At 57.0% G+C, this 23,062-nt stretch overlaps 1 protein-coding gene across 1 annotated transcript; it reads left to right on the forward strand.

Annotated features, from left to right (window-relative positions):
* Window positions 1-6: 6 nt before the first annotated feature.
* Window positions 7-22,378, forward strand: PLEKHM2 (pleckstrin homology and RUN domain containing M2). Its single transcript, XM_026053702.1, has 20 exons — window positions 7-67; window positions 9,858-9,964; window positions 10,155-10,264; window positions 10,610-10,709; window positions 11,102-11,189; window positions 11,273-11,459; window positions 14,185-14,244; window positions 15,991-16,225; window positions 17,341-18,129; window positions 18,414-18,483; window positions 18,597-18,687; window positions 18,886-18,950; window positions 19,142-19,230; window positions 19,926-20,058; window positions 20,149-20,339; window positions 20,539-20,604; window positions 21,119-21,278; window positions 21,474-21,653; window positions 21,746-21,862; window positions 22,241-22,378. The coding sequence occupies exons 1-20, from the start codon at window positions 8-10 to the stop codon at window positions 22,376-22,378; spliced, it is 3,036 nt and encodes a 1,011-aa protein (XP_025909487.1). The 5' UTR covers window position 7.
* The last annotated feature ends 684 nt before the right edge of the window (window positions 22,379-23,062 follow it).

Below are 23,062 nucleotides of genomic sequence, written 5' to 3' on the forward strand. Positions count from 1 at the left end.
GGGCGCCATGGAGCCGCGCGAGGTGAAGGACCGCATCCTGGAGAACATCTCCCTCTCCGTGAAGAAGGTGGGAGCCCCGGCGGGGCCCTGCGGCAGCCGCCTCTGCCTCCCTGCGGGCCGGGCTGCGGGGCAGTCCCCGGGGACACTGCTGGGACACTCGCGCCAAGCCCCAGCACAGGGGACACCCCATGGACCCCCTGCCGGGCCTGGGGGGCAGGGGACGTCTCCTATGAGACCCGCTGCCGGCTCCTGGAGCAGGGGACATTCCTCGGGATTCCCTCCTATCCCCCCTCAGGTCAGGAGACGTCTCTGGGTGTCAGGGCCTGGGGACTGCCCTGACAGAGCTGTGCGTGGGAGGGCATCGCTGGGGTCCCCCCCGGGGACACCCCCTGCGTCTGGCACTTGGGGTCACCCTCCAGGGACACCCCATTGGCTCTGCCGGTCCTTGGGGCCCCCCGTGACAGATGTTGGGGCTGGGGACACTTGGGGTGCCCCCTGCCCTGGGAATGTGGGGCTGGGGACCCCTGGGGACACCCCTCCACCTGAGGGGGTGCAGGGACACCCTCAGGGCCCTGCGCTGGGGCTGCTGGCCTGGGGACAGCGCTGGGGATTCCCTGTGCTGGGGGAGCATCCCGAGGGATGTTCCCGCTGGTGACMGTGGGGCCCAGGAGCCCTCGTCACCCCTGCGGGGCCGCGGACGCGCCGGGCCCGGCCGGCCCCTCGCACCACGTGGCGGGAGCGGCCGACGCCGGCCGGGTCTGGAGAGGCCCAAGGCTCTTGTTTCTGTTCCCGTCATGAGCCTTGAGGGACAGGAGCCTTGCCAGGCTCACTGATGATTCTGCTGTTCCCGGGGTTTCCGTTGCTTTGCGGAGCAAGAGTTTTCCTATGGTTTCCAGTGTGTGTTTCACGGATCCATGCGGGAAGGCTTGTTGTAAGAAGCCTTTCACGGCTCGGTTCCCTGGACCATGAAGGGATGGGCTGATGGCGCTGCGGGATGCAGAGGGAATGTGCGAACCTTTCCCATCCCTTCCCACCTTCGCCTCTGAGCTTCTCCTCTGGTCTTGCATCCCGCCGTCCTCTAGAACCTGGGAATGATCGTCTGTATACCTGGAAATCACTGAATGTTCGGCCTTTCCCAAGCCCCGCTGTGATGCTCTGCAGTGCTGAGCTAGCTTGCCTCGGTTTCCCCACAAGGAGAAGGATGCACTACTTCCCTATCCAGATCTCTGGGATTTCTTGGATATGAGTTATCTAGCTTCAGAAAATCCTTGGGGATCCTTGTTTGGAAATGCTGTAAAAGGAAAACGTGGTGATTTTGATTGTTAACATGCTTGAGTGAGAATTGCCATCTGCAGCCCTGCCAACACCTGCCTCCACCTGGATTCATCCCTGCTTAGCCTGGTCTTGGGCAAGCAGCAAAGAAACCTTTGGGATTTCTTAGTCCTGCCTTGCTGGAACTTCTGCTTCCCCGTTCAGGTCAGAGTTAGAAAGACGAGGGAAAGGCGGGAACCTACAGGACATCCATTGCACCATCCCAGCGAAACCCAATTCAGCTGCATAGCGAACGCCCGACACCGACACGCTTTTACCCCGGGATGGAGCTCTTCCTTCGGGACGTGACTCCCTCTCAGCTATAGGGTCTTATTTTTTTTCCCCTTTCCCAGCATCTCCCACCTGATTTCAGCCCTCAAGTCCCCAAAATCTGTTTTCTGTGGATTAGGGGCAGAGCGAGCGGGATGTTCACGCGGGTGACAAACCCTGGGCTCCTCTTCCCAAATCTCCTTCCTCCGCCTTCTCCCTCCGGGTCTGTCCCAAGTAACTGGGCTGGTGTCGTGCGGCGCAGGGAGTTTTCCAAGTGTCTCCTGTCCCTGTTTCCCRGCCGTGGAGGCCGCTTGCTTTGTGCTTTTGGTGTCATGGTGAGTTTCATTTATAGAGGGGAGGGTTTGTTGCCCAATTGGTGAGTAGAATCTGCACAGTCCAACAGGGGAAGAAGCATTTCAGGCATTTCAGGCACCAAACAAACACGTGAAGCTCTGAAACTTCAGCATATAGGCCTGTTTCTTTTTTTCTTCCCATAGAGAAATATAACAGGGTAGAGCATCGGCTTAAAAAATAGTAATGCAAATGTGTTTAGAGGGGGTAATTACAAACCAAAGGGTACCTTGAATTACCTACGGATAATTCAAGGAACAGAAACACAGGTGGATTTGTGAGTGGGAAAAGAAGTATTTTAAAATTCCTTCTACAAATGCCCATAGAGGGTTTTTGTGTGTTTGCTTGTTTTATTCAGATGTGTGTTGCATCCTGATGATGTGAAACCAATCTGTCATGYGTCTAGCACCAACAGGAGCTACAAAACTCGCTGCTTTATGGCTAAAGACCATTAAATTGTGGAAGTAGCCACGGGGCTGGTGTTTGTGATGGAGGGGTGAGATGGCCCGTCCAGAAAAGGCCGTTCTGTGGGTTTGGGCCATGCCCACGTGAAAGGCCTCACGTGCCTGAGAACCTCACCAGCATCCCTGCTATTGACTGCAGAGTTGAGGGGTCAGGTCCTGCGCTACCGAGAGGCRGATTTAGAGGCCACACGTTGTCGCCTGTCCCTGGAGATGTGACTTGGTGGCTTTGGGASCAGCGTGGGGGCTCTAGCAGGCTGACCCCTGCTTGCTCTAATAGCAGTGGAAGCTCTTGACACATCTCTTCCCTTCAGCCCTTCCTGTGCTCGAGGCACGTGGCACTGTTCTCCATTTCAAACAGGCGCTCAAGGGAATTGTGAGTATGGGCTGAATTCCCATTTATCCTCCGCATCCTCCCCGGCACGGTAACAGGCAGGGAATGATGCATTTTGCTGTGGTCATGCAAACAGTGGGATCGCTGCTGCTCTCGTGGCTCTTTCTTTCCCCTTCTCCCACGTGGCGTGTCCTAGCTGCTACCTGCACCCTGCTTTCTGCTAAGAGGCGTCAATTATTGTGGAAATGGATTTTTTGAGCTTCTTTTTTAATGAATGAGGGCTGCACCGAGGTGGAAGGCTGGAAGAGGTGAAATTTGGCTCCATGCACCTTCACCCCCCTTAATGGGGTGCATGGACTCTTGTTCACTCTGGTGCTTTCTGCCTGCTGGCAGATATTACTGTGAGTGGCAGACAACTTTTGGAAATCTTGCTGGATTTCTGGGTTTCCTGGACTTTGCAGCAGGTTAAGGAGAGATTTATCASTATCCTGGCTGGAATTCAGCAGCCAGGATGGCAAGTCCTTAAACAGTTCTCATCATTGCCAATTTTTGCAGCAACACAATCATTAAGGAGACCTGAATCCATGATTTTGGGGGGCTCTTTTCCATTTTTCTGGCTTCCCTGCTGGCTCTCAAGGACACACATTCCCATGAACTGTGGCGCAGTGATCCCTGGTGCATGTGAATCTGGTGGAGCGGTTCTGCTGCGGGAGGTCTTGCCAGGAAGGCCGGCTCCACTTTCTTTAGGCATGACTTTGGGAAAGTTGCCACCTCTCCGTGAGCAGCAGTGCCCCTGAGTCCTCACTGTGCCTTTTCTGCCTGTCTCYGGAGCAGTTTTCAGCTCAGCACAAGCTTTTGTGCTCCAGCCCGGCTCCCGGAGCTTGCACCATCTCGGGTCCTGCTGCAGGACCCGAATCCAGCACTTGGAAGCCAGAAGCCCTTTGGGAATGCCGGCTGTAGCTCTACGGAGCTTGCAAGTGCACGGGAAAGGTTTGGGTGCCCCAGGGAAGGCTGCAAACGTGCCCAGCGCGGCCGTCTGCAGATCGTTGTGGTTCTCTAAGGGTTTTGCCRGGGTGTGATGAGCAAACGGCGCTGCTTGCAAAGAGCACAGCAGTTCGTTTCTGTGGTTACTTGGGTATTTCCCGATTCGTGTCTTTTTTGGAGTCGCTGATGCTGCATCCTGACACRGGCCTGGGGATGTGGCTGCGTTCGTCGTCTGCATCCAGAAAAAGGGGATCAGATCCTGCCAGTACCTAAACTGATGCTGTCTCTCTATACCCAGAGGAGGTGATTTCTGCAGAGCAGCTCTGAATCTGCTGATGGACAAAGCAAGGAGCCAAGGATGCACAAAGCTACGGCCTTTGTGGGGGAAAAAAATCCCCAATTTGTTCTCATGCCGCTGACACGAAGCCTTCTGCGGGGAGAGAAGCTGTTTGGAAGGCCACATTGCGACGGCAGCTCTCGTGTCAGGAGCTGCAAGCGGTGCCCGTGGGCCTCCCCGCTTCTGATTTCACCAGCTTGGCAAGCATGACGTGGCCCTTGAGCGATTCCAGCTTTCTCCACTGACAGTATCCTGACCAGAGCGGAGCAACTAAAATAACCGCAGAGCAAAGGAGCTGGATTCAGAGAAATAACGGAGAGTGGGCAGGAAGTGAGTGTCCAGGAGAGCAGCACCSTTCCAGGGACTTGCAGGCTACCGGCTCCCTGCGTTTTACCGCCTGCCACCTCTTTCCCTCCTGTGAAATGTGTTTCCCTGTGGTGCCGGTGACCTTTCCGCTCACCGGGAGCGCCRCGGGATCGCGTTTCCCGGGAGCCGCGTGCGGTGCCGCAGGCCCTGCCGCCTGCGCGTGACGGGGGCGCCGGGGACGGCAGCAGGCGGCTCCGCGGGTGTCGCTGCTGCRGGAGCAAATCCCGCCCGGGGCTGGTGCTCACCCAGGCTCAGCCGGCTGCGAGGTTCATTGCTCGGAAATAATGAACCTCAGCTGAAGGAAAGCCCTGGAAAAGCCCACGGAATATGGCAGCTGACAAGCGCGTGCGTTCCTGAAGAAGGAGTCTTTCCTGGCTGGGTGACGCTCGGCTAGGCCAGTGTTTGGAGGCTCCGGACGCCCGAGTTTCCAGATGTGTTTGGTGTGTGCCCTGCGTTTCAGCTCTCACCTGGTTCGGGCTCCTCACGTTGCACATCATGAGCCTGCTGTGTTTCTCTCCCCGCTGCTCCYGCAGCCCTGGTGCTGCCCTCGATGTGCTGAGTCTGCTGAGATATTTCATGCTCCATAAAAAAAAAAAAAAAGCAGGAAAGATGTGAGATGTGGGCGAAGCGGGCTGGATGCGGGCTGGAAGTCAAGGACTGAGGCCAGGGGCTGTTTGCGGAACAAGGAACATGAGCTTGGTGCTGGAGAGCTGCTAGTAACRCGTCTACAGGCCAGATTTACTGAGGAGAGATGGAGACTGTGGCCAGCCATGCACAGTGCATGCAGGTCTGGAGCCTGTGGCTCAGTGAATGTACGGAAATACCGGGAGGATGGCAAGCAACCCCCACAAGAATGATCCACGTTGGGAAAGGGGCTTCCCAGCAGGGCTGCCTCTGCTCGGCCGGCTCCGTTTATCCAGGAGCGCCGCGTTGAGCCCCTCACAGGAGTCCCCCACAAGCACAAAAGGGCATTTCCGCCTCGGTGCTGGAAATCCCAGCAAACCCAGACCCGAGCAAGGCTCCTTCCATCTCACYAAGGGTATTTTCAAGGTGATGCTCGAGCACGGAGCATTCCCCAGCCTCGGCAGCCGTTCCATGTCGGGAAGGGGGCACTTTGCCCTTGGCACGGCTCCCGAGCGCCCCGTCTCTCCTCCTTCCCAGGGWGTTGCTTGGATAACCCTTGCTCCTGCACTCCTGCATCTGGAAGAGCAGCTCTTTTCCAGGGCTTGGGAAGGACCTGGATGCCCAGCTGGTTGACACATGCATTCCACTTAGTTTTCAAGGAAGTAACAGCATCTTTAAACAATTTCTGGGAAACAGCAATGCATCAGAACTAGTGCTCAAACCGGGAAGAATCCCTTCCTGTGGATAATTGGTGGAAGAAGCAGGGACAGAAAGGACTTTTGGAACGTTCTGCAAATGGCACTGGAGAGCTTTGTGCTCCTTGGGAACTGCTGCAGTTAGCAGGCTCTGAAGTTGTGCAAGGAATATCCCTGCTGTGTGGGCCACCGTGGGGTGCGGTGCCGTCCTGCCCAAAGAGCCCCACGCTCCTGCAATCAGCTGAACTGGTACTAGCAGCCAAATCCTACCCTGTCTGCAGGAGGGCAAACCCTGCTGTTCCCACGCGTGCMAACAAGCTCTGCTGCCTCTGGCCCAACGCCCTGCTGCTCTGCTGTCTCCTCAAGCAGGTATTTAACCTGCCAACGTTGCCTCTGTGGGCTCAGGAGGAATTTTAGCGACCGGTTTGGCAAAGAGGGTCTTGGCCACGAGTGCTGGTGAGGCCCCGCTCAGAACTGATGGGCTGTGGGGTGGCGTCACCCCGGGAAATATGTGCTCAGTGCATGGCCGGGATGCCAGGGGTGCTTGTTAGGGCCACTGCTATGTCCACTGCTACGACCWCGGCTATAAACAGCCCCCAGGTCACAGAATCACAGAATGTTCRAGGTTGGAAGGGACCTCTAGAGATCATCTAGTCCAACCTTCCTGCTCAAGCAGGGACACCTGGAGCATGTGGCACAGGGTGGTGTAGGTCACCCCCGACGTGACACCAGACTGCARCCGCTCGCGGCATCCCCCTGCTTTGGGAGCGCCAAGGAGACCGGGGGATTGCRCAGAAATGAGTGTTCCCAACCCAACGCTGCCTTCATGCAGCTTCCTGACCTCTTTGCTTGCCTCCCTCCGGGTGCTTCTGGCTTCAGCCCTGGTCGTCACGCAGGTATTTCAGGGCTTGGTGGATGCGTCACCAATGGAGAGCTGACAAAAGCTGGATGGCCACTTCCCAAACGGGTTGTACGTGCGCCGCGGTCGTTAGGGAGGCCTGGGTTTCCACACGTTCATTTGTGCTTCGTGGCTGTTTGCCGGCGTAGACGCCACATGAAAACGCACGGGTAGGTTGGGGTTGTGGGTGCTGCGTGGCGGGCGCAGCTCCCCGGGCGCTGCTGCTCTCCAGCAAACAGCCACGTTACCGGCACAGCGTGGTCCAACACAGACACTTGCACTGTAATTACTTGCTGTTGGCGCGAAGCTGATGACTCTTCTTGTTTTTCCTTTGGTGAGGAGCTCTAAATGGACGGGCTGCCAGGGCATCTCTATGTATATACGTATATATACATTGCACAGTCCCATGGCAAGCAGGAAAGCTGCCTGGTACCTTGTAGTCGTTGCCCACAAGGCCAGCACTGCTGCCAGGGTGGAGCTGACTCATCGTGCAGGAGGCTCTGCCCCTTGCAGAGCAGCTGAAGGTAACTCTGCTCTGAAAGTCCTGCACGAGGAAGCCTTCAAAATGTAGGTCCTTTCATAGGGAAAGACTTGGCTTTTTTGGGAGCACAGAAATGGACCTTTCGGAAGTTTGCTGGTACTTCTTGGTGCTCAGAGACGTTGGGATGAGGCAACCCCCTGGTTTTGCCCGGGACGGRACATGTGATGAACTTCCCCTGGTAGCAGGGGCAGAGCTGCCGGTGAAGCAGCCGGCCGCTCCGTCTGGGTAGCTCCACTGCGGAGTCGGAGCGGGTTGGAAGCTGGGAACGGGCTGCAGGGAGGGCTCCCACAAAGGCCGAGATGATCTAAGTTGTTTTGGGGAAGGAAGGAAAGAAAAAGAAGAACCACTTCTACTTGCTCATCGCTTTTGCATGCCCAGCGTCTGTAAAGAGCAAATCCTCCTGTCAGCAGCCAAGACACAGAGTTTTCTTCAGCATGACCTTCCTGAGGAGCAGGCACGCGTGGAGCTCTGCGGCTCCCCGTTGGAAGCCTGTGTTGTGAAAGGAACTCATGTTGTAGAAGAACACGTTTCTATTTCGTTTTTCCTGCCCTCATTTCCACACGCTGCAGAAGAGCCGCCTCCTCCCCAGGGGCTGGAAGAGGACCAGCTGCACTGCACTCACGTCCCAGCGCAGGGGAATCCAGCCTTCGCTCCAGCCAGGCATTTATTTTATAAACCACCCCATTCTAACCAGTCTGTGGGTTTTTTCCTCCATCCGAGAGCATCCCATCTSCTCCAAGCCAAGGGGCTGCTCCAGGCTCATGATCAGAAGTTCTCTGAGGTCCCCTGTGTCTCTGTCCATCACTTGAGGGACACGGCTCTAAGTTATGGCTTTGTTCCTCGATGCAGGAATGCATTTGAGCACTGGCATCAGGTGGCTCCTGAAACCATTTGTGGGTAGTGGGGTATGAGGGTCTTCTCCTCCCACCACATCATCTCCCCCAGACACAGCCGAAGACCGTGAATCACAGGAGAACCTGCAGGCCACTCTGAATCCAACCTTTATGGCACGTTTCCTGCTCCAGGGAATTTACCACCTTGCTCGGATGGTGTTGGCACTGGCAGAATTGGGCCATGAGCTCGGAGGAGGGGATTTGGCCCTGGTTCCTGCAGCTCAACAGCTCTTTCCCACGTAAGGGACGGGACTGGCTCCCTGCAGGAACATGCCTGACTCCCTCACGTTAGCCAAGAGCTGCTGTTTCCAAAGAGATGAGAGATCTTCAAGCTACGAGATAGATTCATATTTTTAACAGCATTGCTGGGAACGGCCCCCCCAGGGCTGGGGAGATGCTCTCTGTCTGTCCCCTTGATAAATTTTACACCCAGACCGGGTGATTTCCTCAAAGAGCTTCTTTGGTTGCAGTAGTTGTTCCAGAGGAGAAAACAGCTTCTGACTTAGGGAGACAAGTCAGGTCTGAGAAACACAGTCAGGTGTTTCTCACAGCCTCAACACGAGCCTTTCAGTGCAGAACTGCGATTGTGCTGCGGTATCTTCGCTCTTATCCAGTGGTTTGCCCAGGTCAGTCCTAAGGTCTTGCTGATAGCTCCGGTGCAGCAGGGTTTGTGCTGGTGACACAGAAGTTTGGAACGGTGGGAGCCTGACGTCAGGAGGTGGCTGTGTTTGAGTGGCCGCTCCGCGACCGTCAGTGCGGGTTGTGTGTTGGCTTTGCAGGATGAACCCCCAAGGTCTTACCGCGTTTGCTCAGTCATTGGGGCACAGAAGAGTTTCCAAGTTCACGGTTGTCTTTCCTAGAGCAGCTCGTGATTTTGGGATAGGAACCCAGAGCTTGGAAAGGATACCGCMCTGTTCTGTGCAGGCTTTATTTTAATCTAATTTTATTTTTAATCTAATTTTAAATGTTAACTAGCGAGGCATGGCAAGAACACACAAGGTCATGCAGTGTGTGTCCAGGTGCTGTGTTGCCCATGCTCACTTAGCCCCGGCCAGAGCAATATYGTGTTGAGGTGACATCCTGCGAGAGCAACCTGTGGTGCAAGCAGCTGGATAGATCTCTAAGCACTAGGGGCAGGAGAAGGGCATGGGTAGCTGGGAGGGGAAGCAGGATTTGGGTGTAAGGGGGTTTCTAGGATTTCTAACGAGTGACGTTTGGGGGAAACAGTTTGCGTTGCATCAAGTCTGCAAGACTCAGTTGTGAGCAGGTTGCAGGGCCAGAACTGACCTCATCCCTAACCTCACTGTCCTCTTGCAGCTGCACAAAGGTTAACGAGGACAAATCAGGCAGTCCCCATTTTTAAGAAAGCAGCAGCTCCACGGYGTGAGGCCCTAGCAGCAATGTGGCCTCATCCCAGCAGAGAAAAAYCATTCAGACCAATTTGTCTGCCTTGCTCTGAGCTGCTTTGCGGTGGCTAAACCGCTGTGGGAGAGCCAGCGAAAATCCTGTCCTTGTGTTAGCCCTGAAGGAGAAGGCCGGGCAGCCCGTCTGCCCAGCGAACGGGAAGCGGCCTGTGCTGGTTCATCTCAGAAATGGGCACCAGTCTCTGAGTGAAGTTCCCCTTGGGTGTCGTTGCCTTTAGAGTCCCGTAAAAGACAACTGCTGCTCCCTAAAGGTAACTTGTGTCACAGCTTAGCAAGCTGAGAGACACAAATGCTGTTTCAAATGCCTCTTGTGAGTGTGCAGGCGTCGCCGAGAAGGCCGTTTCAGGCATTTCCTCCTCCATTTGCAGCTGCAGAGCTACTTTGCTGCTTGTGAAGATGAGACCCCGGCCATCAGGAACCACGACAAGGTCCTGCAGCGGCTCTGTGAACATCTGGACCATGCTCTGCTCTATGGGTGAGTGCAGCCCAACAYGTTTTGAGCCCATAGGATTTCCTGGTGGACTGTCCGATGCTTCTCGCCATGCTGACATGTCCGTAGCCTGTTGCTGCGCCTTGCCTAAGCATAGGGAAGTCATGTAAGGAATAACTGGGATGGAGATAAAGAAGCCTTTGCTTAATCCTCTTCTGGGCCGCTCTTCTTCCAGGCTGCAAGATCTTTCCTCAGGCTACTGGGTGCTGGTTGTTCACTTCACCCGCCGGGAAGCCATCAAACAGATAGAAGTGCTTCAGCACGTGGCCACCAACCTGGGGCGCAGTGAGTATTTGCAGACATTGCCATTGATGACAAACTTTGGCGTGGGGACATGCAGCAGGAGACCCGGGCAGGTTGTGCTGGTCACATTTGGGGCCTGGGGCTCCAGACAGCCCTGCAGGGTTAGTAGGCAGCTCAGTGCTTGATGCTGCTCGCCCTTTATCAGGCCAGAGAGATGGGAGTGTACACGATAGCACTAAAAATACAGAACCAAAGTGAAAGGCGTCCTTCTAARGATGAAAAAGTTATCAATCACAGTTGCCAGTTGCAAGCAAGTGTCTACATTTGGTCATTTGGGTAGATTCTCTGGAGATCTATAGATAAATCTCTCTGCTGCTTCGTTTTTAGGCCGGGCTTGGCTGTACCTAGCCCTTAATGAAAACTCCTTGGAGAGCTACTTGAGGCTGTTTCAGGAGAATCTAAACCTGCTACACAAGTACTATGTCAAGTGAGTATCCCAGTTTATTCTTCTTTGGTCTTGTGGACATTGTACTCCCTCCTTCTCAGAAGCCTATTTTACCAATGGGAAACAAGCAGTTGATAAGAGTCTTATCTTTCCTTATTGTAGAGGGTTTTGTAGAGGATATGATCATTACAAGRGTCCCGGAGGTGGAGGCACTGCCCTGCCAGAGGGCCTGCAAGCCTGTTTTCTCTTCACTGCTTCTACTCCCAGCCCTACCCACACCTTCTTCTGTGTTTTTCAAGAAGCTGCTGAGCTCTGGGGCTGTTTGCGCCGTGGCTCAGGACATGCCACCAAGACTGAGGAAACAGAAGGGTGCTTGTAGCTGTTCCTTCCCTTTCCCACTCCTCTAAAGCTYCTCTGTATTCTCCATGTTGCAGGAATGCCCTGGTTTGCAGTCATGATCATCTGACCCTGTTCTTAACGCTGGTGTCTGGACTGGAGTTCATCCGCTTTGACTTGGATCTGGTGAGGGGCAGTATTTTTTATCTCGCCGTCTCGGAGCAGCGGCGACCAAGAGTCTGAGCCTCTCCGTGTTTGTTTCTCTGCAGGATGCTCCTTACCTGGATCTGGCACCRTACATGCCGGATTACTACAAACCTCAGTACCTGCTGGACTTTGAGGAGCGCCTGCCCAGCTCAGTGCACGGCTCGGACAGCCTGTCTCTCAACTCCTTCAACTCRGTCACCTCCACCAACCTGGAGTGGGATGACAGCGCCATTGCTCCGTCCAGCGAAGGTAAGCAGCCTCCGAGGGCTGGAGTTTTGTGGGTCCGGGGTGTTTTGGTTGGGGTACAACTAGAGCTGTGGAGTCAGCCCTGCACATTCCTACTCCCCCGTTGGCTGAACTGTTGGCCAGGGCAGAGGCGGAATGACGTGGCAAATGATGGGCCAGAGGAGAGGAGGAGAGCAAAGAGAGATCCAGAAGTTTGTCTTTGAACTGCACCTCCACRGCCAAGAGAAAGGAGAGGGCAGTGCTGCACTGGGGTTTAAGCTGCAAAAACCCTCTTTACGTCTCTCTGCTCTCTGCCTGGAAGGAGGCTGTCGTGTGGGCAAGGTTGGTGCCTTCTCCAAAATATCTGCCAATAGGACAAGAGAAAATGGCCTCAAGTTATGCCAGGGGAGGTTCAGGTAGGATATCAGAAAAAAAATCTATGCAGAAAGAGCAGTCAAGCATTGGAACAGGCTGCCCAGGGAAGTGGTGGAGTCACCGACCCTGGCAGTGCTCAAGAAACGTGTCAAGGAGGCAACTGGGGACATGGTTTAGCAGGATGATCTTGAAGGGTTTACAGCTGGACGTGATGATCTTGAAGGTCTTTTCCAACCATAATGATTCTATGATTCTATTTTACCTGAGACAGGGAGAGGAGAACATGCTATGCCAGTTCATCAGGCCGTATTTCCATGTGTTTTGGAAAGACTGGTGAAATTTCCCCATGGAACGAAAGCTGGGCCCATATCTGAGGGTGAACCCCATTTTGGTGCAGTTACACAGGTCTGTAGGGGAGCTTTTTAAAGTGCTTGTTCTGCAGTTCAGGGCTCYATATACACTAGAGATGGAGGGGAATAGTTTCCAAAGTCTTTCATCCGTGACTGCAATCTGAGAAAGAGGCTGCCAGTCCTCCCAGAGCTGCTGTTTTATTGTTCATGCATCTTATCTTGAGCAGCCTCATAAGTTTTTGGGCTTAACTCCTTATCCACATCAGGGCTAGGATGGGCTGGGTGTTGTTCCTGATGGACTGAGAAGAAATCTGCCTTGCATCTACCCCCTTTCCCTCCTGCAGGCTGGAGCAGGGAGCTCCTACGGTACACGAAGCAACGTCATAGGAAGGAACAGCGCTACTGCTGCCCCTCTGAGTCCAGCCAAGTACACTGGGCTGCTTTCTTTTTGGAGGAAGTTGCAATGAAGAAAGATCAGGGGGGTCTGGGATAGATGCAGTGATGTGTTAAGTTGATGCAGTGAGTTCAGAACTGAGTCCACATACAGACAGATTCCTCCTGAGACGAAGGTCTAGGCCAAGACGAAGRTCTGGAAGTAACAGGCTGCCTTTCATCACCAAAATTAACTAGTCACCCATCCAAGACAGAAACTGCAGTCCTTAAAGACACTGCGATGGAGCAGGCAGGGAGACAAGATGTAGACACAGGGTTGGGCACGAGCACCGTTTCAGCGCGTTTTAGCTGGGACACCCCGCACTGCTTTGCGCTCATCCGTGGTGCCCGTGCTCACGTGTGAAATGGTGCAGAGCCACCAGCGAGAGAGCAGGGAGGCATCGTGGTTTGCCCGCGTGTACAGAGCAGCAGCATCTCACTCACCTATCAAACTGTGATGGTTTCTTTATGTGCCAAAGCCCTGCGCGTTCCCTCCCTCTCCCAGCCAACTCACACGTGTCTTGGCATGACCAGCCTGTGGGCAGCATCTTGGGTAAGTTGGAGACAAYACAAGGAACTCAGCCCTAAAGGTCAGGGGATGGAGCTCTTCGGTCCCCAGAGGCTTTGCAAAGGCAGATGTTTCGCTGCATGTTGCCCCGCTGTGGCTGGTCTTCCTGGTCCTCCATCAGCAGAACATGTCCTGGTGCCAGTCCGGCTACCTGTCGGTATCAACAGGGCAAGGGGTGTCACTTGGCATGGTCTGCGCTCTCCATCCTGTCCAGAGGGTGGGCAGAAGGAGGATTTGAAGAAGGGATCCAAGGGCTTTTGGAGCTAGAATCTGATCTCAGCATCATTCTGGTTATTCCCTGTGTCCGGGCAGTGGCTGGCTCTGTGTCTCAGCTTCCCCTTGTGTAGAGGGGACCCAGAAATGCTGTCCCCAGTTGTGGGAGCAAGAAGGAGGCTGTGTCAGGCTCCTTAGGAACGAGGTTGCTGCCATCCTCCCCACTTGTTTGTGGGATCTCCGCAGCCTTTCTGTGCCCTTCAGCTTCATTAACTAGCTCACTCCTCATCATTTTAGCAGGAGCATCTTGATACCTTGGGAATGTTGGTGGAGTTTGGGGTGTTAAGCTCAGAGGACAAGTTTTTCCCCCTAATCAGACTCTTGGTTTTACAAACATGAATGAATCAAACATCGCAGTAGCTGTGGGAAGTGGACATGAAGTGGGGAAACCGAGGCACAAAGCACTGAAACTGCTTCTCAAAGGGGTTCCCTGATGAGAGCAGTTGGGGCTGGATGCACAAGCATTGAGTGACACCATGTTTGCTTCMCAGCAACTCACTCATCCTTCGCAGGTCTGGTTGCAGCTTCCACAACACCCAACATCCAGCAGTAACAACCGTTCTGCAGCCGGTTCCCTTCCCATCCATGTTCCCTAACTATTTTCTCATGCGTTTCAGACACCCGTGGAAGGTTGTTTCATTTCTCTCCCCGACTGTCCCCCTCCCCAGTCTCACCCCTCACACGCTCCCCTGTCTCCCTACCTCCCCACTACTTGTGTTTCTAATCCTGAGTTTTATCCTCGTTTTTGTAGATTATGATTTTGGAGATGTCTTTCCAGCAATGCAGTCCATGCCCAGCAGAGACTGGGAAGGTGGGACATACTCACGTGTTACAACCTTTTGGTTTTCTCTCTGCATTGCTGCTATCCCGAAGCTTGCTGCATGCTCCCCACTTCATTTCCTAACCAGCAGGCACCACGTGCCGATGGAATTCGGCAAAGGCAGAAAAGAGATAAAAGGATTCCCCCTAACTGGGAGCTGAAGCATCTCGTCTCCCATGGCACCATCAATTTTTCCTGAAATTTCGAGTGTGATTGGGCTCCAACTGGCTTTCAGAGCCACGTGTACATGCCCACGTTAGATAATAATAATTTGTCCTTAATAATAATAATTTGTCCTTAATAATAATAATTTGCCCTTAGTAATTTGTCCATGGGCAGCTTTGCTCCTACACTCATATCTGTGTAACCAAAATGTGGACACAGCCTTCAGTCCGAGTTGCTTCAGCCATCCCACCTAAGTGTTTGGGGACATTCTGCCTGAATTCCACGCRGGTGGTTGCCAGGCTCTAACACGCTCCTTTTCACCTTCTTCCTCGCGCGGCGCACGGAGCCGTTCCCRTTGTCACGGAACGGCGCGAGCAGCCGGCCCGGCACCAGCTGCACCCTCTGCACCGCAGTCACGGGCGACCATCGGCCTCCCCTTGCCCCAGGGCTCTTCCCATCCACCGGGAAGAGCCGGGATGGAGCAGCCTGGAGTGTCTCTTGGCTGCTCCTCTGCCCTGCGCTGAGGGCGAGCGCCAGCGACCTCCCCAGCACCCATTTCACATGGAGGAGGGCTCAGGTTGTCTCTGAGCTCCTGGTGGAGCAGGTGATGGTGGGCAGCAGGGATGTATTCCTTGCCATTTGTCCATAGTTATTTTGTGTGGAAGGGGATTCACTGTCTACYGAGTGGTTTCTCATTGGCTTTGGAAATGGCATTGGAGAAGAGGAGGACGGGGCTAACCTTCCTTAACCTGGAATGTGCGGGCAGGTGACACCGAGCATGACTCCTGCAGCCCTTTCCTGACTCCCCCTTTCTCTGTTCAGACTAACGCGCCGCAGGTGAGTTGTGCTGCGCTGTGGGCGCTGCGCCCTCCCGGCGCCAGCCCGTCACCCTCCTGGGCACGCAGGCGTCCTCTGGGCGAAGGGAGCACGGAGCGCTGTGGGACGCCCCGTCCCTGCAGCTCTGCCGGCCCCGAGCCTTCCCACGTTGTCCCCATTTTGGGGAAGGCCCCGCGAGGTTCCCGCTCAGGGTGGCACGGTGCCYGTCCCCCTGCCTCCGTTGTGGGGGGCCCTGCGGTGAGGCCTGGGCCCCAACCYGGGGTGCGCATCTGGAGTTCAGAGCCAGGCAGGCGGGCGCCCTGGGAGCTCGGCCTCTCGGGGCAGGATTCCCGGGAGCTGCAGCCTTTCCATCGAGGGCTCTCCGCGCGTTTCTCCCGTCTCACCAAGGGCGCCGCGGCCCCGCGATCCGGCGATTCCTACGTGGGGATGCGGCCGCTCTCTTCTAACCCCCACGCAGGCTCCCGCGCGACGGAGCTTTTGTTTCCAGGCTCTTTCTAGTGGGTGCCAGACGCAGAGCCACGCTGGTGTCCCCGCCGGTCTCTGACCCTCTCTCAAGGAGCACAGGCTCTGCGGGGGTCCCCGGCAGTGGATGGTGCCCTGCAGGCCCTCTGTCACCATGTAGTGTCCCCAGCGTCCCGCTTTGCTTGATTTAACATCCAGCTCTTCCTCTAGGGCTTCCTGGGCCGCCAGCGACGTGAGATGTGGACCCCACTTCTCCACTCTTGTCTTTGCCAGATGGAGACCTCACGGACACGCTGAGCTGCCCGCGCTCCGCCGCCTCGGAGGCCAACGGCAGCAAGGCCGCTGTGAAGAGCCCCACGCAGCGCTACAACCCCTTCAACGAGGAGAGAGGCGACGCGCCGTCCTCCGCCGAGGCCACGCCGGTGCACGCGGCTTCCCAGGACAGRGCTGAGGCCACCCCCGAGGGCACCGACCAGTCTGAGAGCTGCACCGAGCTGGAGGTCATCAGGTAGGGATGGAGCTGCCACGGCGGCGGCGATCTCTGTGCCCAACAGTCTACCAGAGCTGAAAGGGAGCCGGGTGCTTTCAGTTTTAATATTTCTCCACTTGGTGGCAGGTTTGCAGCTATCTTGGCTCTCGGGTCCTCTCTTCCCTGTGCTGTCTTCCCACTGCCCTCCTTGCAGCCTCGGGGGTCCCCAGGAGCTCCTGAACCCGGACAGAGAGCACAAACCCTGTCTGCACCCCAAGGCAGCCCAGCAGGGCTGGGCTTTGTGCCCTGGTTTCTTCTGGCAGCCTGGGGCACCGAGGAGAGATCTCTGCCCTGCTCCCTGCAGAAGGGGGAGCATCCTGCTCGCTTCCGAACGGGAGGGCTGCAGTGCCAAGTGACCTGGCAGCACCTCAGGGCCATGGCCATTATTGGGTGTCCAAACACTTCCACTTAATTGTTCAAGTTCCACTTCCAGGCCGGTTTTCCCAGGAAGCTGTTGGGCTGGAGCGGGCTCCACGCTGCATCTCCCTCTTCTGGCAGCTGGGGATAGGGCATTCCCCTCCCTATTCCCTCTCCAGGAAAACAGCTTCCTGCTCAGCATCCTCCTCTCAAACAGTGATTTCTCCCATGCCAGTTTTGCTCCCCATCTCTTCGTGGATCCTCTTTGCAGCCAAAGGAGACTCAAGTTGTTGTGTCCAGTGGAAGACACCTCTTTACTCTTCCAGATGGGTGGAAACTCTCCATGCTCTGCAGTTTTTCTTTTTTCATTTTTCGTTCTTTCTGCCTTTAAAGTGGTTGACACAGAGCCTGGCAAATCCCGGCTCTGGCTAGAGAGGTGGCGTCATATCATATTCCTGATTTCTCTGTGCTAGGGATAACCCCCCAAGAAGATTGTTGTGGCAGATTGGGCCCCCCTTTCCGTATTGCAAAAATCTAAGCAAGAAAAGGCTGCCCAGGGGGGCTCTGGAGGTCTTCAAAACCCGCCTGGCTGCCACCCTGTGTCCCGTGCTCTGGGTGTCCCTCCTGGAGCAGGGGGGTGGACTGGATGATCTCTAGAGGTCCCTTCCAACCTCACCCATTCTGGAATTCTGGGATTCTATGGAAGATGAGTGACGTCTGTGTTGGTGTTTGTGCAGGTTAGCCAAGAGGAAGAAAGCGGGCAAGAAGAAGAAAGCGAAGCCGGAGGAAGCAGTGAACAGTCCTGCAGCCCCAGTACCCGAGTCCAGCGCCCAGCAGGCTGGTGGCGATAAGGAGGTGAACGGACCGAGTGACAGAGATGACCCTCCTGGAGTCGATGGTCCTGCTCCTGCAGGGGAACCGAGCCCAGGCGGGCCAGAAGAGAGCGCTGAGCGCTCTGCCCTGGGCCAGCTGGCCCTGCGCATCCCCGAGATGAAGGACACGTCCATGGAGAGCGTGGGACAGCCACTGAGCAAGGTGATGGACAGGCTGAACGGGCAGCTGGATCCCGGCGGTTGGAGCGCCCCGCTCGAGCACCCCGGGCAGTCCTTTCGGAGCGGCACGCCAGGGGAGACTCCCGATGGATCGTCCTCTGGCGACCTTAGTGAGGGCATTTCRGCCCCCATGGACTTCTACCGCTTTACCGTTGAGAGTCCAAACACTTCTGCATCAGGTGGTGGCCACCATGACTCTCCAGGGCCTGGCCAACCGCCACATGTTTCTGGTAGCCTTGCGGCTCCTGAACAAGAAGAAAGTGGAGAGGGAGAGGGAAAAGCAGCTGGGGCAGTAGAAGACTCTGGAAGGGCAGCTGATGAACCCCAAGTTGGCCAGACAGAAACCACCAACCCAGAGGTTGTCTGTGAGCTGAAGAAGGAGCAGCCCAGCCCTTCCGCAAGTAGCGCTGAGGACTCTGGTGTGGAGGAAGGTCAGGGAAGTCCTTCAGAGCTGAGTCACCCCTCTGAGTTCAGGTGAGGCTGGCTTAGCTTAACTCAGTTCGTGGGGGCCTTGTGGGAGCACAGAGAGCATCTCCCAAACAAAACGTTTCCCTTAATCCTCAGTTTGGTGGACAAAGCCTCTCCTTTTCCRGGATGAAGATGATGCTCAAGGGGTAATGGTCAGGAGAAGGTCTTGTGGTCCTGCAGGTGCCCTAACATGCACAGGTTCAATGAGGACAGGATTACTCCTCCTGGGCTCTCCTCTGCTGCACATTTCTCTGTCCTGTCTTTCAGCTTCCCGTTGTCTGTCTTCACAGGGTAGACAACAACCATCTCCTGCTACTGATGATCCATGTCTTTCGGGAGAATGAGGAGCAGCTGTTCAGGGTAAGGCAGCGACACCCGGGTAGATGCCCCAGGCTGTTCTCCAGCAGAGTCCTGGGTTGCGTTCCTGCTTCAGCCACAGCCAAAGGGCTCTTCTTCCCTCTCTCTCCACACAGATGATCCGCATGAGCACGGGGCACATGGAGGGCAACCTTCAGCTCATCTACGTCCTGCTGACGGATTGTTATGTGTACCTGATCCGGAAAGGTAGCCCTTCCACATGGCCTCTGGGCTTGTCTGGGCCAYCGTAACAACCTGCAGAGCCCTTGTTCAGCAAGGATTTAACCCCTTGGAGGGCTGGAAAGCCAAGGGGAGGAAGGGTTGCCTGATCCTCGGCTTGCAGCCTGGATTTGGGCAGCACGGGCTGCTTTGCCCCCGTTCATGAGGCTCTTTGTGTCTGTCCAGGGGCAGCGGAGAAGCCGTACATGGTGGAGGAGGCTGTTTCCTATAACGAGCTGGACTACATTTCGGTGAGTGCTGCCTTGGAGCAGCCGGGCAGCAGGCCCGGGAGGAGCAGGAGGAGGTAATGGGAGTTGGAGGGGTCTGCTCATCAGTTTGGTTGCACAGGGATCCAAAGCCTCACCGTGAAACCACAGGGGCTTTCTGCGAGGTCGGGCCTAACTTTGTCCCGCTTCCTGAAGCTGCCTTGTGTGTGGCGCAGGTTGGGCTGGATCAGCAGACGGTGACTCTGGTGTGCACCAACCGGAGGAAGCAGTTCCTGCTCGACACGGCAGACGTCGCCCTCACCGAGTAAGCAGGGACCGTGCGGTCAACGCGGCGCTTGCCTCGGGCCCACAGGGCCTCCACCAGCACCGGGGGCTCCCAGCACGGTTTGGGAAAGGCAAGAARCTCAAGGGTCAGCCCCTCACTGGCCTGCAGCCAACGAGGGGTTGAAGTTTGCTCTGAGGCCACCCGCCGAGCTCTGCGGACAGCTGGAAAGGCGTGGAACAGTGTTGAAAGTTGAAAGCCCAAGCGCTGCAGAGGCTTCCCTGGAAATACACTGCGGTCCCCAGTGTGCCTCTCATGGCTGGCAGCCCCGGGCCAGCGACCCTGTGTGCCTTGTGATGAGCTGGCATGAGGTCTTGAGTTGCAGGCTCCCAGGTCTTCAGTTTCAGGGTTCCACAGCAAGTTCCCAGGTCCGTTGTTACGTTGCCAGCTCCAGAAGGTGACCTGTTCCTCTGCAGGGCCCATGAGGTCACACTGTCAGGTGCTGGGGATGTGTGTCTGTCTCCCGGGGTGCTCTTTCGGTTCACAGCTCACCCAGCTCCTTCCTGGAGATCAAGCTTTGCAGTCCCCCTTGATCTGTGGCTAATTTTCAGATCCTTCCCTCTAAAAAGTAGGACCCCCGGGCTGAGCCCCACGCGCAGGGGAAGCCTTTTTGGCTCTCCGTCTCTCCTGGTACAGTCAGGGCCTGGCCTCACTGGAGATCTCTGTCTTCTTCTCAGGTTCTTCCTGGCCTCCTTGAAGTCAGCCATGATCAAGGGGTGCCGGGAGCCCCCTTACCCCAGTATCCTCACGGACGCCACCATGGAGAAACTGGCGCTCGCCAAGTTTGTGGCGCAGGAGTCCAAGTGCGAGGTGAGCGGGGCTACTCCAACCGTCACTGAGCGTGGGGAGGGCTCAGGGGGGAGAACCCCTCCCGCTCACTTCTCTGCCCGTTTCTCACAGGCCTGCGACGTGGTCGTGCGTTTCTATGGCCTGGTGCACTGGGAGGACCCGCTGGACGAGGCGCTGGGACCCGCTCCCAACAGCTGCTCCTCTGCTGAAAACACCGTCACGAAGGACGGCGTCCTGCACTACAAGGCGGGGACCTCGTACCTGGGCAAGGAGCAGTGGAAGACCTGCTTCGTGGTGCTCAGGTGGGGCCCCGGGGCTGCGCGGTGGGCCTAGCAGGAGGTCCTGGGGCCTGGAGGGGCGCCCAGGAACCTCAGGTGAAGCCCCCAGGCTCGGCTGCTGGCAGCGGGATCGCGGCCCCACGGAGGGCCCGGGGAGATGGGGGTTTGCTCAGCTGGGCTCACTCCCATTGCTGACTGGGTCTCTCCTTTCCCCCAACTGCAGCAACGGGATTTTGTACCAGTACCCGGACCGCACAGACGTCACCCCTCTGCTCTCCATCAACATGGGGTGAGTAGCGCGAGGGGGCAGCCTTCAAACCTGGGAGAGTTCATGGGGATGAGAGCTCCTCTGGGTGACTGGGGCTGATGGAGCCCCAGTCCGTGCTGCAGGACCTTGGTATGTCGGAGGCTGGGGAACAACAGCTCCCTGCTCACTCCTGGCTGGACGTAGATGGGCATTTGATTTGACTCCAAGCCTGTTGTGGAGACGAGGTGGTTTCCTCCCAGGTTCTGCACGCCAAGCCAAACCTGTGGTGGGGGATCGGCCTCTGACGGGCCAAGAGCCTCCTGCAGGAGCCACACTGGGAGATGCCTGCAAAGCCACCACGTGCAGCTCCCTTCCACCGCGGTGTGCAGAGTGGGGGCTGCTCCTGGACCATCTGCATGGGGTGCTGGGAGCTGCTCCAAGAGGCGGATGGAAGCCAGGGCTGGTGGGGAAGGGGAGCGGTGCAAAGCCCAGGGACGGCGGGGGCTGCCCGGTCTGTCCGTTCTGCCCTGCTCATCTCCCCCTTGCCCTCTCGCAGCGGTGAGCAATGCGGGGGATGCCGGCGCTCCAACACCACCGAGCGGCCCCACTCCTTCCAGGTGATCCTCACGGACCGGCCCTCGCTGGAGCTGAGCGCCGACAACGAGGCCGACATGGCCGACTGGATGCAGTACTTCTGCCAGGCTGTCTCCAAAGGGGTGAGCGCCCTGCGCTGCGCCGTGCCTGCCTCGGGGCTCAGCCTTCCCGCGYTCCTCCTGGGGCTGGGATGGGGAGTCACCGGGAATGAGCTCCCCAAAGYGGGTATGGGGCTGCAGGAGGGACTGGTGGTGATGACTGAGGTGTGTGACATCCACGGAAAGGGGCTCCCCTCACGTTCCTTTCCACCCACGCAGGTAATCCCCCAAGGTGTCGCCCCCACGCCTTGTGTCCCCTGCTGCCTTGTGCTCACGGACGAGAAGGCCTTCACGTGCCACGAGGACTGCCAGACCAGCTTCTTCCGCTCCCTGGGCACCGTGGAGCTCACCGATATCGCCACCGTCTCCACGGAGGTCGGCAAGGAATACTGTATCCTGGTGAGTGTGGAGCGCCGCGGTGGCGCCTGGCTGGGCCCGGCCTGGGCTCCGCTGCTCTGCTGACCGCCCTGCGCTTCTCCCTTGGTTTGTAGGAGTTTGCTCAGGACCGCGAGCAGTTCCTGCCCCCCTGGGTCCTCTATTTTAGTTGCACTACAGAACTGGASAGGTTCCTCTCGGCACTGAACACTGCATGGAAAAACATCTACCAGGTGAGCATGTGGGGTGCAGCACACTTCTCCCGGAGCTGCAGGGCAAACAGGACCAAGGCACCTCGGAGAAAAGGGACAAAGGCTTTTCCGTATGGAGAAGTGGGGCCAACCCAACCATCTGCCCCTCCCGTAGAGAGCAGGGAGCTGCAAAGCTCCTGCATCCACAGCTGTTCCCACTGCTCCTCAAGTGCAGAGCGGGTGGGAGGTTGCACGGAGCGGGCAGGATCAGATGAAGGTCAGGGGAAGGTTCCCAGAGTGAGGGCTGGAAGTGGACCCCAGGACTGATAACACAAGGGACTTCCTTGGCTGTTTGAGGAGGTTTTGTAAAAGAGGGAGAGGGAAGCGGAGTTAGTGACTTGTGTGGCGTCCGCGTTTCAGGTAGATCTGCTGCACAAGGCCATCCTGGATGCGGCCGTGAAGAAGAAGTGCGAAGACGCCCAGAGCCTCATTGACAGTGCCTGGCAGCGYAGCGACAGCCTGTGCCGCGGGCGGGCTGAGCGCGACCCGTGGTGCTAGCGGCGCTGGGGACGGGCCGGCCGGCACGGCAGCCACGCGGGGAGCGCGTGCGCAGGCTCCGGCGCCCCGGATCCGCCACGCGGTGCCGCCGGGATGCGCCGGCAGCCGCAGCTSCCGGGCACGCGGAGGCTTCGCCGCACTGCACACGGGGCCGCCTTGGCCGCACGGACTCTCCAGCCGCCTCTGGACAGGCCACCCRTGGAGCAGAGACATCCTTGGCGTCAGGGCAGGAGCACAGACAGACCCACGTGCCCTGCGGCCGAGCAGACCTGTTGCTTTGTGCCCGACGGGGCAAGACCGGCAGCCGCAGAGTCGCCACCGCGCATGTTCTCCCCTCGCTGACAGGACCGCCGCGTGCGGGACCGCCCCCGACACAGCCTCGCGCCGAGGCCAGAGGGAGCCCCGGGCACCGCGCGCGGCCATAGGGGACCGGCTGTGCGCGGCCGCCCCGGGCTCCCGACACCGCGCGCGGCTGCAGCTGGGGGAGCGCGGAGCCCTTCCCGCAGCCCCCGCGTCCTCAGCGCCCGGGCATCGCTGGAGCTCTCCAAAGGAGCCAAACACCTCCTGTAATATATGTTCACGGGGCCTTTTTTTTTTTTTTTTTTTCAGGGGAGGGAGAAAAGTTATGTGACCGAATGTATATGTATGTACATCTGCTTCCTTGGCCCCACCCCAAATAAATAT

Source organism: Nothoprocta perdicaria, unplaced genomic scaffold (genome assembly GCF_003342845.1).
Source record: "Nothoprocta perdicaria isolate Ctin4 unplaced genomic scaffold, notPer1 scaffold_117, whole genome shotgun sequence".
Lineage (NCBI taxonomy): Eukaryota > Metazoa > Chordata > Aves > Tinamiformes > Tinamidae > Nothoprocta > Nothoprocta perdicaria.